We start from the raw sequence: 14,965 nt of genomic DNA, 5'->3' as shown, positions 1-14,965 counted from the left end.
CGCGATCACAGTTTTTTGCCGGCTCTCCCCATTGATGTCTATGAGGAAATCGTGCACAAGCACGTCAAAGCAGCCTTTGTATTTCGGTGCGGTATGGAGCTCAACGCCACCATATCGCCCGCACAAGCCTGCTTTTTGTAAACCTGTAATAGCTGCGCTATAGGGAGGTGAAATAACACTGTTTTTGTGGCGGTTGTTAATTTCCCTATAGCGCTGAAAACTCGTAATCTAGCTGCTGTATGTGCACCAACATACCCAGTCCTTGTCCGTGTGCTAACTGGATTAAAGGACAAATACTGAGCCCATCAAAAAATAATAAATAATACATAATAAGAGCTCCTCAAGTCCGCAGTGCCTGCAAAATCTGCCTTTATTTATTTTTTTAAATTAACCCTAATAGGATTAACTGATAAAAATAACATCCCCTGCAGATTTAACTGCTGAAGTGCCATATTTTCCCTGTAAAAGGAAAAATAAACTTGGCACTTACCTGAATATGTCTCTGTCCAGTAGAAGGACAGCTCACCTGGTTTGAGTGGGGACCCTCCCTCACATGGACCTGTGGAAAAAGGAAAGACTGGGCAGAGTTTCCTGTGGGAGGAGCGTGCAGGAGGTGGTGGACGCTCAAGCTCACCTGTGTGGAGCAATAACAGCTCTATGCTCCCAAGCCACAGAGCCTTTTTGCGGGGGTGAATGCTTTATGCCCTGCCTAAGGAAGAAATGTGGCGTATGGTAACTCTCTAATCCCTAAAGGCTGAACGGGAACAGCCATTGCTTGTATATACAAGCCTCTATTTTGCTAGCCTCTAAAAGAACTGAAGCCGAAATACGGCAGTACAAACGCTGGGCTGCCTTTACAAAAACTGGCTGGAGTTCGAAGTTACTGAGCCTGGAGTGTATAAAGCTAGTTATAAATTGCTGAACGGGAAGGACGCTGCTCAGGAGGAGAGGTATCTCAACCAGAACAGCCCAAGCTCAGCAGCAGCAGTACGCTCTCCAGGTGAAGAAAGAAGAATCCGAGGAAACTCGAGGGAGTCAGAGGGAACACGTTCTTACCTGAGAGCTGAAAGTGGCCAGTGAGTCTCGACACAGACATCTGGACACCGCATTTGGAGACCGTGTCCCCCCCCTTCGATAAGCCGGCGAGCAACTCTGACGTCACACTACAGCGTCAGAAGCTAGATGGATCAGAAGTGTGTGACAGGGCTGCAGGCTGGTTGAAAGCGGCAAGCGAAGTAGAGTCTGCTCTGAGACAGGAGAACACCGGAGATACACCACATTTACGCCGTGAAGACGAAGGGGGGGTAAGTACACCAGTTTTCGTACTTTTGGGGATCATATAAAGCCTAAAATTATATAGTAAAAGATAGTACCGGATCAATTAAGATGGTGATGGGCGCTGCTGGCAAAATGGCAGTCAGATAGAGACTACATCGAGGAACTTGTCTCTTTCACTCCCTCTTCACGTAATGAACATTGCGCTCATAGGTGGCCCGCTGCAATAAATCTAAGCAGGCCCTTTTTAGGACACTTGAAGAACTATAAACTACAAGAGAGCGGCTTATAGTCATATGCCGAGTGATAACTAATATTTTAACAACAGGCTGGACAGACGGCCGGGTAACCCTTTTTTTTTTTTGCCTTTCCTTCCCCCAAGCTTAAAAGATGTGATATCAAGGGGGTAATTTGGAAGAACGGTTAAAAGGAATAGATCCTGTTATCAGGAGATTCCCGGTCTTAACAGAACTATCTTAAACAAAGTGGACATAATGTTCATCAGCTGGTTCTGGCTGTTTTTGCTGGACTTTGCTTTTTTAGAAGGCATGAAAATATATATCTAAGTGTGCAATTTTTTATAATAGCATTTAAAGCCATTTCTGACAACATGCAGAATTAAGAGGTATCAGGCAAAGCTGCAGAGTATTAACTTATGAAAGTAAGATAGGCTAAGAATAAGAAGATGTAAAGTCAGCATACCCGGATAAGCTGGAGCATTGCAGGTTAAATTGAAAAAAATATATATCAGAATAGCCAGGTTTTTACAGCTATAGGCAATTGTGCATAATAATCTTGACAAACTAAGCTACTAGATGGTATGTTAAACCTGTAAAAGATATTGTGAATTGTTATACTTTTACACATAGTGTTAAAAAAAAAAAAAGGGGGTGTTTGATATGTCAAATCTCTGTATTATGGGTCAGCTCTGGTGATTGTATCAGAACTCTTAGGTTTTCACAGGGAGTGTTAAGCCGTGAAAAGTTGTATGAATAACTTAATATGTAGAACCGGTATCAAGCTGAAAAAGTGTTTCTGAAAGAAGGGTGTATGATATGATTTGTTAAGTCTTCATATTAGATGTTCTTGAGGTAAATTATATTCGAACTATCAAGTCTTCACATACTGTGTTAATGGTTGTTAAATCTGTAGAATTTATCTGATAAGCTAAGTCTTCACATTGTGTATTATTTCAGCATAAGAGATTTAAATAGCTAATTCTCTGCATGCTGTAGCAAATGGTAAAGAGTGGCCTGAACTGCTAAATCTTCACATTTAGTGCTATTTCTGTAAAAGGTACTTGAAATATCTAGCTTCTGCATTTGTTGCCCTAAATGGTGAAAGGGTACATATATCACTAATCTCACATATTTAGGACTAAGTTGACGAGACCGTCCCCGTTAATTAAGAGACGGACAGGCCTTTAATTGAGGGCAAGATCTCTAAGATTCAAAGAATTAAACTACTAATATCAGATTAGGGTAAGGGCTAGGTTAGAGGTTCCCAGATTAGTCTTTACACATCGGTTGAATCTGAAAGAGTAGGTAGCAGATTTGAGTAGCTAAGTGTTCATAGCAGGGGTTAAATCGGCAGAATTTTTCTGTTTCAATAAGTCTTCACATTTTTGTGTCATGTATAAAGAGGGCTTTTGAATTGCTAAGTCTTCATATATTGTGTCAGAGAAAAAAAAGGGGTGCATGATTTGCTAAGCACCCTTGTCTAGGTGCTAAGTCAAAAAAATTCCATAGAATTGCACTGACCAGTAGACTTAATGGAGAAATATATTACAAATTCTAAAAATAAATCTCCAGCTATGCCTTTAAGGAGGGATAGAAAACAAAAATCTTCTCAAGAGAATATACAAGAAGTGACTCTTAGAAGCACTGATCTGAATACAGAAAAACAATTAACTACGAATCAGTTGGCAGAACTGATTCTGCCCCAATTTGAAATGATAAAAAGTGAGATTTCAGAGTTATCTAATGAGATAAAGCAGTTCTCAAAAAGACTTATGGAAGTAGGATCTAGAATCTCAAATGTAGAAGATAGACATTTCAAACAGGAGGCTGTTCTGGACACGCATTCAGATGAAATCAAGGTATTAAAAGCTAAAATTGAAGACCTGGAGGATAGGTCCAGGCGGAGTAATGTACGGGTAATAGGACTCCCAGAGTCAAGGGAATATGAGGATCTATTATTATTTAGCGCCCAAACACTTCCAAAATTACTAGGCTTACAAGTAGTAGATGGCAGTTTTCAGGTGGAGAGGGCACATAGGGTTGGCATAGTGAGACAGTCAAAAGATGGTAATGTGCGACCAAGAATGGTCATGATAAAATATCTAAATTTTCAAGACAAAGTAAAAATAATGCAAAAATACAGACAAGTCCAGACACTCACTATAAACTCTAAGCAGATTCTATTATTTCAAGATTTCTCTATAGAAACATCGACAAAAAGGCGGGCAATGGCACCATTCTGCTCAGGTTTAACAAGGGCAGGGTTGAAAGCAACCATGAAATATCCTGCGAAAATCACAGTGCTGGGCATGGATGGTGACATTGCTTTGAATACAACTGAAGAGGCAAAATAGTTCTGCAGAGAAAATAACATTGAAGTATAAAGTAAACTTTTAGAAGTAACTAGCTAGCTTAGGAAAGAGAGGAGGCAATGGAGGTATGCTCAAAAATTGCAGGGAGGGGTGGGGGGGGTAGGGGGAGGGGAGATTTATGTGTTTTTTTTTGTTGTTGTTTTTTTTCTTTCTTCCTTCTTCTCCCCAGAAGCAAATGAATAAATGAATAGTTCATTAAAATTAATTTCTTGGAATGTAGGCGGAATAACATCGCCTATCAAACGCAAAAATGTTCTTAAAAAATCCAGGAAGCATAAGCCAGATATTATATTCCTCCAGGAATTACATCTTAAAAAGGGTGAGATAGGAAAGTTGAAATCAAACTGGATAGCTGAGATAATAGCAACACCATGTGAGAAACGTAAGAGGGGTGTAGCGATTATGCTGGGAAGGGATCTATCATACACTATAAATAAGCAAGAACTAGACCCGGGAGGGAGATATATAGTATTGCAACTAACAATAGATAATAAGATTTGGACGCTATGTAATCTGTATGCCCCAAATAATTGGGACATTGAGTTTTGGGAAAAAATGAAAAGGGTCCTATCTACATATACTGGGCAGAATTTGATCGTAGCAGGGGATTTTAACAGTACACTGTGTCCGGATTTGGATAGGTACAAAATCCGTCGGAGAGCGGCCAATTATAGGGATGCCAAGCATCTGCAGAGCTTCACTCGTATATTAAAGTTACATGATGTATGGCGTATCCAGCACCCAGACGTTTGTGAATTTACCTGTGAATCAGGTGCTCACAAAAATTTCTCCCGAATTGACATGTTTCTATTAGATGAGCAGGTCATGAGAAATCAAATCGAATCACAAATATCGGAGATTATCTTATCTGACCATGCGATTGTTAGTATAAGGATTGTGTCGAGTACTCCCTCCAAAAAAGCAGCTAACACTTTCCGTTTTCCACACTATATGAATAAAAATGTACAATTTGTAAACTGGTTGAAACAAAAATGGAGAGAATACTCTACACAAAACAGGGAGTATGCCAATAAAACTGAGGTATTTTGGGAAGCAGGCAAAGCGGTTATTCGCGGGGAGGTAAAAGCATACATGATTAAAAGAACTAGGAAAAATAGAGAAAGAGAAACACAGTTATCAAATCAATTAAGAAATAACTATGTAAGATACCTTAGATTTCCCAATAAGGACAACTGGGATAAATATAAGGGAGCAAGACTGGAAAGGGAATGTTTTTTAAAAAAGTTCGGAGCGCAGGAAGAGTTAAAAAATAGGGCCATATTTCAGGGCTGCCAGGGTATATCGGCTAAACATCTGGCTAGGCTGGTCAAATTCAGGAAAAAATCAAACCAAATCCTCGCCATCAGATCAGGAGGGGAACTGTCCACCAATAGAGATGAGATTAGAAGAATATTCTTTGACTATTATAGCAAGCTATATGCCAGGAAGGAGGTGAATGAGACGCAAAAAGAGCGGTTCTGGCAGGGGCTAGATATCCCTCAAATCTCACAGGAAGCATTACAGAATATTAATGCTCCTATTACCGAGCTAGAAATTTTAGATATTATAAAAAAATTGAAATCTGGTAAGGTTCCAGGGCCAGACGGTTTATCGGCAGAATTCTATAAAATGATGGCACCAGAGATATCTGCCACTCTAACTAAACTATTCAATCAATATTATATTCAGAAGGATAAGAAGTCAAACTACTTCTCCGACTCAGTAGTGACTCTGATTTACAAAAAAGCGAAGGACCCAACCAATGTAGCATCATACCGTCCGATCTCACTTTTAAACCAAGACTATAAAATTCTAATGTCCTTGATAGCGGATAGAATTAAAAAATCAATCACAGATATCATACACCCCGACCAGGCAGGTTTTATTCCAGGGAGAAATGCAGTTCGGAACATGCGTAGAGTTCTTACCACTGTAGACTACCTCTACCGGGTCAACCAGGATGCCGAGAATAAGTATAAAGGTGAAGACACAGCATTACTCACCGTGGATGCGGAAAAAGCTTTTGATTCTATTATCTGGGATAATCTAATAAACTCGTTAAGAAAGTTTGTTTTTTCTGGTGCCCTGGTTGACCTGATCGGGTTAGTCTACAATAAACCTAGATCCCAACTTCTTATTAACGGTGAGTTATCACAGAACATTATTCTGGGCAAAGGAACACATCAAGGATGTCCTTTATCACCATTACTTTTTGATATTGCACTGGAACCATTAGCTATATATCTAAGAAAGTTCCTTCCACCTGTCTGGTTGGGGAAACAGAGGGTATCTATATCTCTATATGCAGATGATCTATTAATATTCTTACAACATACGAGACAGAGTATACCATGTTTTATGAAGATAATAAGTACATTTAGCTCATTTTCTGGGTATAGAATCAATATCAGCAAATCAGAAATCTTATGGATTATAAAAAACAGAAATAGCTATGCTGGCATGTTCAAAGAAGTGCAAAGTATTAACTACTTAGGAATCAAGATCAGCAAAAATCCAGCACAATGGTATCAGCTCAACTATAAAGATATATTTCAGAATTTACATCATGATCTAGCAAAATGGAACTTATATTATCTATCTATCTCGGCTCGTATAAATGTCATAAAGACCATTATATTCCCAAAATGTTTATTCTTATTGCAGAATATTCCTTTGTTACTGCAGAAGAAGGATATTAATAGGTATAATAAGGAATGTGCTTTTTTTATTTGGGGGCAAAGGATCTCACGTATTGCATTTAGTAAACTGGCTCAGGGGAAGCAGTATGGGGGCTTCTCGTGTCCTAACATACAGTATTATAACATAGTCTCCTTGGTCAAATTTGGGGTAGATTGGCTCACTAGAGCAGATTATGTTACATACTATGATCATGAAACGGAACTAACCAAACCTTTTGATCTGCAGGCGGTGCTCCATCATCCATATAAACAACTACCAAGTAATATAAGTAGGTTAATTACAATTGCGAATATAGTATTCGCGTGGCAGAAATTCTGCAAATTACTGGGGGTAGAATACCGGATTTCCAGATTGCTTCCAATCTGTGGTAGTCCAGCCTTTTTACCAGGTTATAGCAACAAATTATTCCAGGTTTGGAAAAACAAGGGGCTGATTTATGTATCACAGCTGAGAGAACCATATTCAGGGCCAATCAGATCCTTTGCAAATTTGGCAAGTGATTATAACTTGCCATCCCAACACTTCTATGCATATTTGCAGGTTCGTCATCTGATAAATGAGTATGAGAAAAGGTTTGGGGATATTTGGACACAAACCATCATCGAGGCAGGTATTACTATATATAAAGCAGGTATCCGATCAATATCAATCTGGTATCAGTACATTATGACCCAGGAAGGAGAACTACATGTTAGCCAGATTAAACAGAAGTACGCGATTCACTTTCCACAAGTGCAAGATCAGGACATAACAGATAGTTTAAAAAGAACAATGGAGGCAACGGATAGAACTAATTTAAGAGAGTCCCAATATAAAGTAATTAATAATTTCTATCTAACCCCAGCCAGAATTGCTAAATGGTCTCAACTCCAGGTGGTTTGTCCTAAATGTCATAAGGTAAATGCGGATTTACTGCATTACCTTTGGGGATGCCCAAAGATTGCGCAATTTTGGAGTAAAATCCAATACTGGATTAATAGAAAAGTAGGAAACACGATAGAACTGGAAGTATACCATATATTTTTTCTGTATACATCGCAAAATATAGGAGACAGGCTATTTATAAACATAGCGATCTTGACTGCAAGAAATCACATATGTAAAAGGTGGAAGCAGAGAAATTCTCCCTCTATAACTGAATTCATAAATCAGATGAGAAGTCAGATTATGTTAGAGATAATAGGATTGGATAAAGGAGTAGATAAACAGGTGATTACATTTTTTAAGAAGTGGAAAGAATATATTTACAGAAAACCTATTACAGTTCAACATCATATTCTATCCCCTTTCCAAAACTCTATACCCTTTTTAGAATTAACTTTAGATGGGTCAGTACCTTCAAATTGGATATATAGCTAACAAGGAATTAATATCAACAGGAGGGATAGTAAGAAGGAACTTAAGGGTTTTTTTTTTTTTCTTTTTCTTTTTGTTGTTCTCGTAGTTGTTGTTGTTGCTGTTGTTGTTATTGTGGCTTTGTTATTTTCTTTTTCCCCCTTTACCCTCCCCCCCCCGAGTAATAGCATTGATTTCAAAAAATGTTTTTTGAGTTTTCTTGGGTGAACCCTGACTATAATCAAATATATGAGGGGATGGCTATAAGTAGCATCCTTACAGGAATTTGAACAAACAGAGATAAAGCAGGAGAACTCAAGATATCTGCTCAGGAACAGATTAAAAGCATATCAAGTGTAAGAAATTGTAAATAAATGTTTCTATAAAGGGTCGAAGAGAATAGATAAACGGTATGGTGGGAGAAGCTAAGATTGTTTAAACAAATTTGATTTATAATACCTGGAAAGTTAGGTAAAGTTTAAGTAAATCTGAAAGGTGTTTTCACTGAAACTGTATAAGAATCAGAGGTATTATATGTATTTTTATGGAATGAATTGTATCTCTCTCTCTTTTTGGTGCTTCTCCCCCATTAAAAAGAATTCAAGGAACAGATTAAAAGCATATCAAGTATAAGAAATTGTAAATAAATGTTCCTATAAAGGGTCGAAGAGAATAGATAAATGGTATGGTGGGAGAAGCTAAGATGGTTTAAACAAATTTGATTTATAATACCTGGAAAGCTATGTAAAGTTTAAGTAAATTTGAAAGGTGTTTGTTATCTCATTGAAATTGTATAAGAATCAGAGGTATTATATGTATTTTCATGGAATGAATTGTATTTTTCTTTCTTTTTGGTGCTTCTCCCCCAATAAAAAGAATTTAAAAAAAAAAAAGAAAAAGGAAAGACTGAATAAGCTTACTCAGGCTTTCAAGATAGGGCAGAAAAAACTGTTTGAGAGGCGCAGTGGGGATTGTACCCCACAAGTTCCCAATTGCTTAAAAGCCACCACTGCTCTACTGAAAAGACTGATGTGGGCTACAGCTAGACCCCAGGAAAGATCAGAGCAAACCTACTCTGCTTTAAAATAATAAAATCGTTTGAAGAAAAATTCTTCAAAAAATTTAAAAACTTTACCACCTCCTTTCAACGCAGGCAAAGAGAATGACTGGGGGGGGTTGTGGAAAGGGTAGTGATACTTAACAGCTTTGCTGTGGTGCTCTTTGCCTCGATTGGACATGGTCCGCTGTAGCGATCATGTCGCTTGACATCACTGAATGCCAACAGCATACACTTTCGGCATTTAACATTGTGCAAGCAGTTCTGGTCAACTGCTTGTGCAATGCCGCCCCCTGCAGATTCGCGGCCAATCGGCCGCTAGCAGGAGGTGTCAATCAACCCGATCGTATGTGATCGGGCTGATTGCTGTACGCAGTCTCAGAGGTGGCGTTCGAGTTAAGGAGCAGCGGTCCTAAGACCACTGCTTCTTAACTCCTGTTTCCAGCGAGCCTCAAGGCTTGCGCAGAAAGAGATGTATCTGGCCCCAATCGGGCCATGATAAATCGGCCCCCATATGTATTGATCAAGCTCTTGTTGTATGACGTTCTAAAAATAAATGCATGAAAATTACACACTCTTCCTCTGGTAAGATGAATAATTGCTTACAGAAAATTATCATATTTGTTACCACAAGATATACTTTAATTTCCCTCATTGCTGTGGAAAAAATTAAGCAATATTATATTTTACCACTACCATTCTGCCTAGTTCTATGGAATTAGTATTTTACAAAAAAACAATAATATTATATAACAAATATGGTAGAAAACACAAACACGTGCATTAGGGATGCTTACCATAAATTCCAGACCGTCAATCTCAAAGTCTTCCCTTTCTTTCATGAAGGGGAGACGTGGAATAGAGAGAAGGAATCCAATCTGAATAAGTTGTAAAATATCAGGTATCAGAGTTACAAAGTTAAAGATAACTCAATATTATATATACTGTATGTCTATATAAATATGTCTATATATATGTATAACAATTCTCAAAAGGATAAATACAGCACTCACAGTATAAGAGACATCTTGCCAGGGTGTCCAGCCTAAATACACAGACTCCTGAAGGACTATTGCAGTCCATGGGGCTGATTTATCAAGGCTTCAACTGTGAATGCGCTGGAAGTCCATGTCAAATTAGACGCAAAGTTGATCCGCCCTAGTTAACACAGCGTCAATGTTGAAATGTTCGACATAATATACGCACCCACAAGATCAATCTGATGCAAATCGTTGCTTGTGTTATTCGAGCGTAATACAGATCATCTGCCTTCACATTTGACTCCATTTGAGCGTATTACTGATGATCTGCCTTCACATTCAACTCTTTTTGACCCTCTTACCAATTTACCAAACATTCAACAGGTACGCTTGCGTCTATTCCGACGCAGCGTACCTATCCTTCAAACCGCCACCGAGTCTGAAAAGGTTTTTTTCTATGCTGTTTGTCATCACAGACAGTTAACAATGAACGTGCAGAATATTTTTAAATTTGTGATACTTTTATGACGTGGAAGGAAGATATTACTGAACCATCTGAATCGTAAAGTATAATAAAAATGTTTCATGTCCCTTTAACCTTTTGTGATAACAAAATATATTAGGATCGGCCCTTATTACTAGATAAAATCATGTAGGGAGATGTTACCCACTTATGGGTTATGTTTAATCTCTCTGTCGTAGAGTTCATTACAAAGCAAGGGGACAAATTATTTATACAGGAATGAAAGAAAGGAACACAGTCCTTGACCTTTCAGACGCAGAAGGAGGAGATTAATAAACCAGCAACAGGCTGCACAAGTAGATGTGCATCAACAAATGCATTGATAATTACAGCTTAAGCCTGTCTGGCAGCAGCACTAGTAGATATAGGGATAAAAATTAAAGGGACAGTCTAGTCCAAAATAAACTTTTATGATTCAGATAGAGCATGTAATTTTAAACAATTTTCCAATTTACTTTCATCACCAATTTTGCTTTGTTCTCTTGGTATTCTTAGTTAAAAGCTTAATCTAGGAGGTTCATATGCTAATTTCTTAGACCTTGAAGGCCACCTCTTTTCAGAATGCATTTGAACAGTTTTTCACCACTAGAGGGTGTTAGTTCACGTATTTCATATAGATAACACTGTGCTCATGCACGTGAAGTTATCTGCGATTAAGCAGTGATTGGCTAAACTGCAAGTCTGTCAAAAGAACTGAAATAAAGGGGCAGTTTGCAGAGGCTTAGATACAAGATAATCACAGAGGTTAAAAGTACATTATTATAACTGTGTTGGTTATGCAAAACTGGGGAATGGGTAATAAAGGGATTATCTATTTTATAAAACAATAACAATTCTGGTGTAGAATGTCCCTTTAAATAAATACATTACATAATATAACTAACTTCCTTTTTTTTGATAAATCTAATTGCATCATGTTTACCGCATGGAATACAAGTCCCACTTTCCACTTTGAACCAAATTTGACGCAATACTTTGCACCAAATTTGACGCAATACTCAAACTCCTAAACAACCCACAAACTAGTATAATTTTCTACCACTTTTTATTTGGAAATGCATAATCACATGATTTATGACATCAGCCAATCTGCTTTAAATATAGATTTTATACTATCACTAACAAATCAAATTGCTCTATACTTGTGTCATTGATCACTCATCAGAACTTGTAAGTGCCATTTGTTACATTGTGTATTATACTTTGAAAGTATGTACAGTATATGTGAAATTAGAATTAAAGATAAACATTGATGCTGACTTTAGGCCACACAGTGTTATATTTCTGACAATGATTTTAATAATCGAATGATGTTTGATTCAATATAATCTTAAAATGATAGATCAAATGGATAGTCTACCTAACATTAAACTGTCATGAATCAGATACAGCAGAAATTAAAATAACCTCTTTAATATCATCCCATTTTCTTCCTTCTCTTGAATTTCATTTTCATCTTAAATACCAGCCCATTTTTTAACACCCGTGTAGGAGTGGTGTTTAAAACTAGACTTCAATCAGAAAGTGATCCACAGTTGCAGAAAGAAAACTGGCCCAGCTCTTAAAATATCCATTGTTTGCAAATAAATACATATGATACCTTGATTACATGTTATATTCGCAATTATTTTTGCTCAGAATAATAATATATTTACACTATATACATATAGTGGTATAAATAAACACAGAGATATGAAAGACAACATTGTTTAGAACTAAAAAAAAAGGGAAATTTATTCTTACCTGATAAACGGATTTCATCCTTACTTATGGGATATCGCCTCCTGGTCAGCAGGAGGAGGCAAAGAGCACCACAGCAGAGCTGTATATATAGCTCCTCCCTTCCCTCCCACTCCAGTCATTCGACTGAAGTTAGGAAGAGAAAGGAAAAGCCAAGGTGCAGAGGTGACTGAAGTTTAACAAATTAAAGACCTGTCTTAGAAAAAACAGGGTGGGCCGTGGACTCATCGTATCGTAAAAGAAACAAATTTATCATGTAAGAATACATTTCCCTTTTCTTTTACAAGATACGATGAGTCCACGGATTTCATCCTTACTTATGGGATACAATACCAAATGTATAGTACACGGATGAAAGGGAGGGACAAGACAGAGACCTAAAAGAAAGGCACCACTGCTTGAAGAACTTTCCTTCCAAAAACAGCCTCAGACGAGGCAAAAGTGTCAAATTTGTAAAATTTGGAAAAAGTGTGACGAGACGACCAAGTTGCAGCTTTGCAAATCTGTTCAACAGAAGCATCATTTTTGAATGCCCATGAGGAAGCCACCGCCCTAGTGGAATGAGCCATAATTCATTCAGGAGGCTGCTGTCCAGCAGTCTCATACGCAAAACGGATGATACTCTTCAGCCAAAAAGAAAGAGAGGTAGCCATAGCTTTCTGACCCCTACGCTTCCCAGAAAAAACAACAAACAGGGAAGACGATTGACGAAAATACTTAGTGGCCTGTAAGTAAAACTTCAAGGCACGGATCACGTCCAAATTATGTAACAGTCGCTCCTTCGCAGAAGAAGGATTAGGGCACAAAGAAGGAACAACAATTTCCTGATTAATATTTTTATTTGAAACAACCTAAGGAAGAAAACCAGGTTTGGTACGTAACACCACCTTATCTGAATGAAAAATAAGATAAGGAGAATCACATTGTAATGCCGAAATCTCAGATACTCTACGAGCAGAAGAAAGATCAACCAAAATAAAACTTTCCAAGATAATAACTTTATATCTATGGAATGCATAGGTTCAAACGGAACCCCTTGAAGAACTTTAAGAACTAAATTCAAACTCCAAGGAGGAGTAATTGGTCTAAACACAGGCCTGATTCTAGTCAGAGCCTGACAAAAAGATTAAACATCTGGAACATCTGCCAGACGCTTGTGTAACAAAATAGACAAAGCAGAAATCTGTCCCTTTAAGGAACTTGCTGACAACCCTTTCTCCAATCCTTCTTGGAGAAAAGATAAAATCCTGGGAATCCTAACCCTTCTCCATGAGTAGCCCTTGGATTCACACCAATAAAGATATTTACGCCATATCTTATGGTAAATTTTTCTAGTAACAGGCTTACGTGCCTGAATCAAGGTATCTATCACAGAATCAGAAAACCCTCGCTTAGATAAAATTAAGCGTTCAATCTCCAAGCAGTTAGCTGCAGAGAAACTAGATTCGGATGATGGAAGGGCCCCTGAATGAGAAGGTCTTTCCTCAATGGAAGCCTCCACGGTGGCTGAGATGACATGTCCACCAGATCGGCATACCAAGTCCTGCGAGGCCACGCAGCAGCGATGAGGATCACCAATGCCCTCTATTGTTTGACTCGAGCAATCACCCGGGAAAGGAGAGCAAATGGAGGGAACACATAAGCTAGGCTGAAAGACCAGGGAACTGCCAAGGCATCTATCAGCTTGGCCTGGGGGTCCCTGGATCTGGACCCGTATCTCAGAAGCTTGGCATTCCGACGAGATGCCATGAGATCCAACTCCGGCCTGCCCCATCTGAGAACTAGGCTGGAAAAAAATCTCTAGATGGAGTTCCCATTCTCCCGGATGAAACGTCTGTCTGCTCAGAAAGTCCGCTTCCCAGTTTTCCATCGAAATTTTACTGCTCAGCACTCGGTAATGTAAAAACAGAGAAGAACTATGATTGTACTCTTGTTTTTCGTATGAAAATATACTCTCTAAATGTGAGTAATGCCTTAGGGACAGAAATTGCACACTTGCACCACCTCGCCACAGCTCTGCTGCGGCGCCTACCTGTCCCCACGAGCAGTGACGTGCAGTCATAGGAGGCAGGTGAGGCAGCGCCTCACCTGTCCTATGTGAGAATTACACTTTTTCTTTAATAATGTTTAATTAAAAAAATATATATATATTTTTCATTTTTTATATAAAAAAATTGTATTTCAAGGGACCCCCCCAACCCCCCTACCCCCTGCCGCCAGCATGCAAACATTGCAAAGTAAAAAAAACAACATGTAAATAGCTTAGCAGCATCATATCCATATGCGCAAGGAGAGGCTATGAGTGTTTAGCTCCCCTCCATTTGCGCAATATTTAATGTCTCTGTTCCAATTTTGGTATGAGCCGCAAGAGACTGCCACCCAGTGGCTTAAGTCTAGTTTGCGGCCCATAACACTCCCAATAGAGGCGCGCCTCGCCCACTCTAAACAGCCTCAGGAGAACCCGCTCCGTCCCCCAGCCAATCAGCGCTCGCGGCTCGCCTCTTTCTTCCGTCATCAACAAGGAGATCTCTTCTGGGTGTCGGGCGGGAAGATGAAGAGAGACTAGCGCTGAGTGAGCGAGCAGTCACGTGTGGGTGAGCCGGTGAGGACTGGAGGACACACACACTGTCACTGTGACTCGGGAGTGGACTGACTGAACCCTGCACCGGCAATATCCACTGGTCCTGGATAACTTGTGGAAGGAACTGGAACTTGGTTACCGGCAGCGGCCTAGTTAGTTAGGT

General features: G+C 38.9%; 1 protein-coding gene across 1 annotated transcript in view; it reads right to left on the bottom strand.

Annotated features, from left to right (window-relative positions):
* The window catches only part of MSH5 (mutS homolog 5), an 819,710-nt gene that overhangs the window by 247,598 nt on the left and 557,147 nt on the right, over positions 1 to 14,965 (bottom strand). The window contains exon 11 of the mRNA XM_053689613.1: positions 9,776 to 9,856. Within this exon, the coding sequence (XP_053545588.1) occupies positions 9,776 to 9,856 (81 nt within the window). The remainder of the gene's footprint in view (positions 1 to 9,775; positions 9,857 to 14,965) is intronic.

The sequence above is a fragment of the Bombina bombina genome, chromosome 7, assembly GCF_027579735.1.
Source record: "Bombina bombina isolate aBomBom1 chromosome 7, aBomBom1.pri, whole genome shotgun sequence".
NCBI classification, from domain to species: Eukaryota; Metazoa; Chordata; class Amphibia; order Anura; family Bombinatoridae; genus Bombina; species Bombina bombina.
The sequence above is the reverse complement of the archived record's forward strand: the minus strand, read 5'-3'. Positions and strand labels throughout refer to the sequence as shown.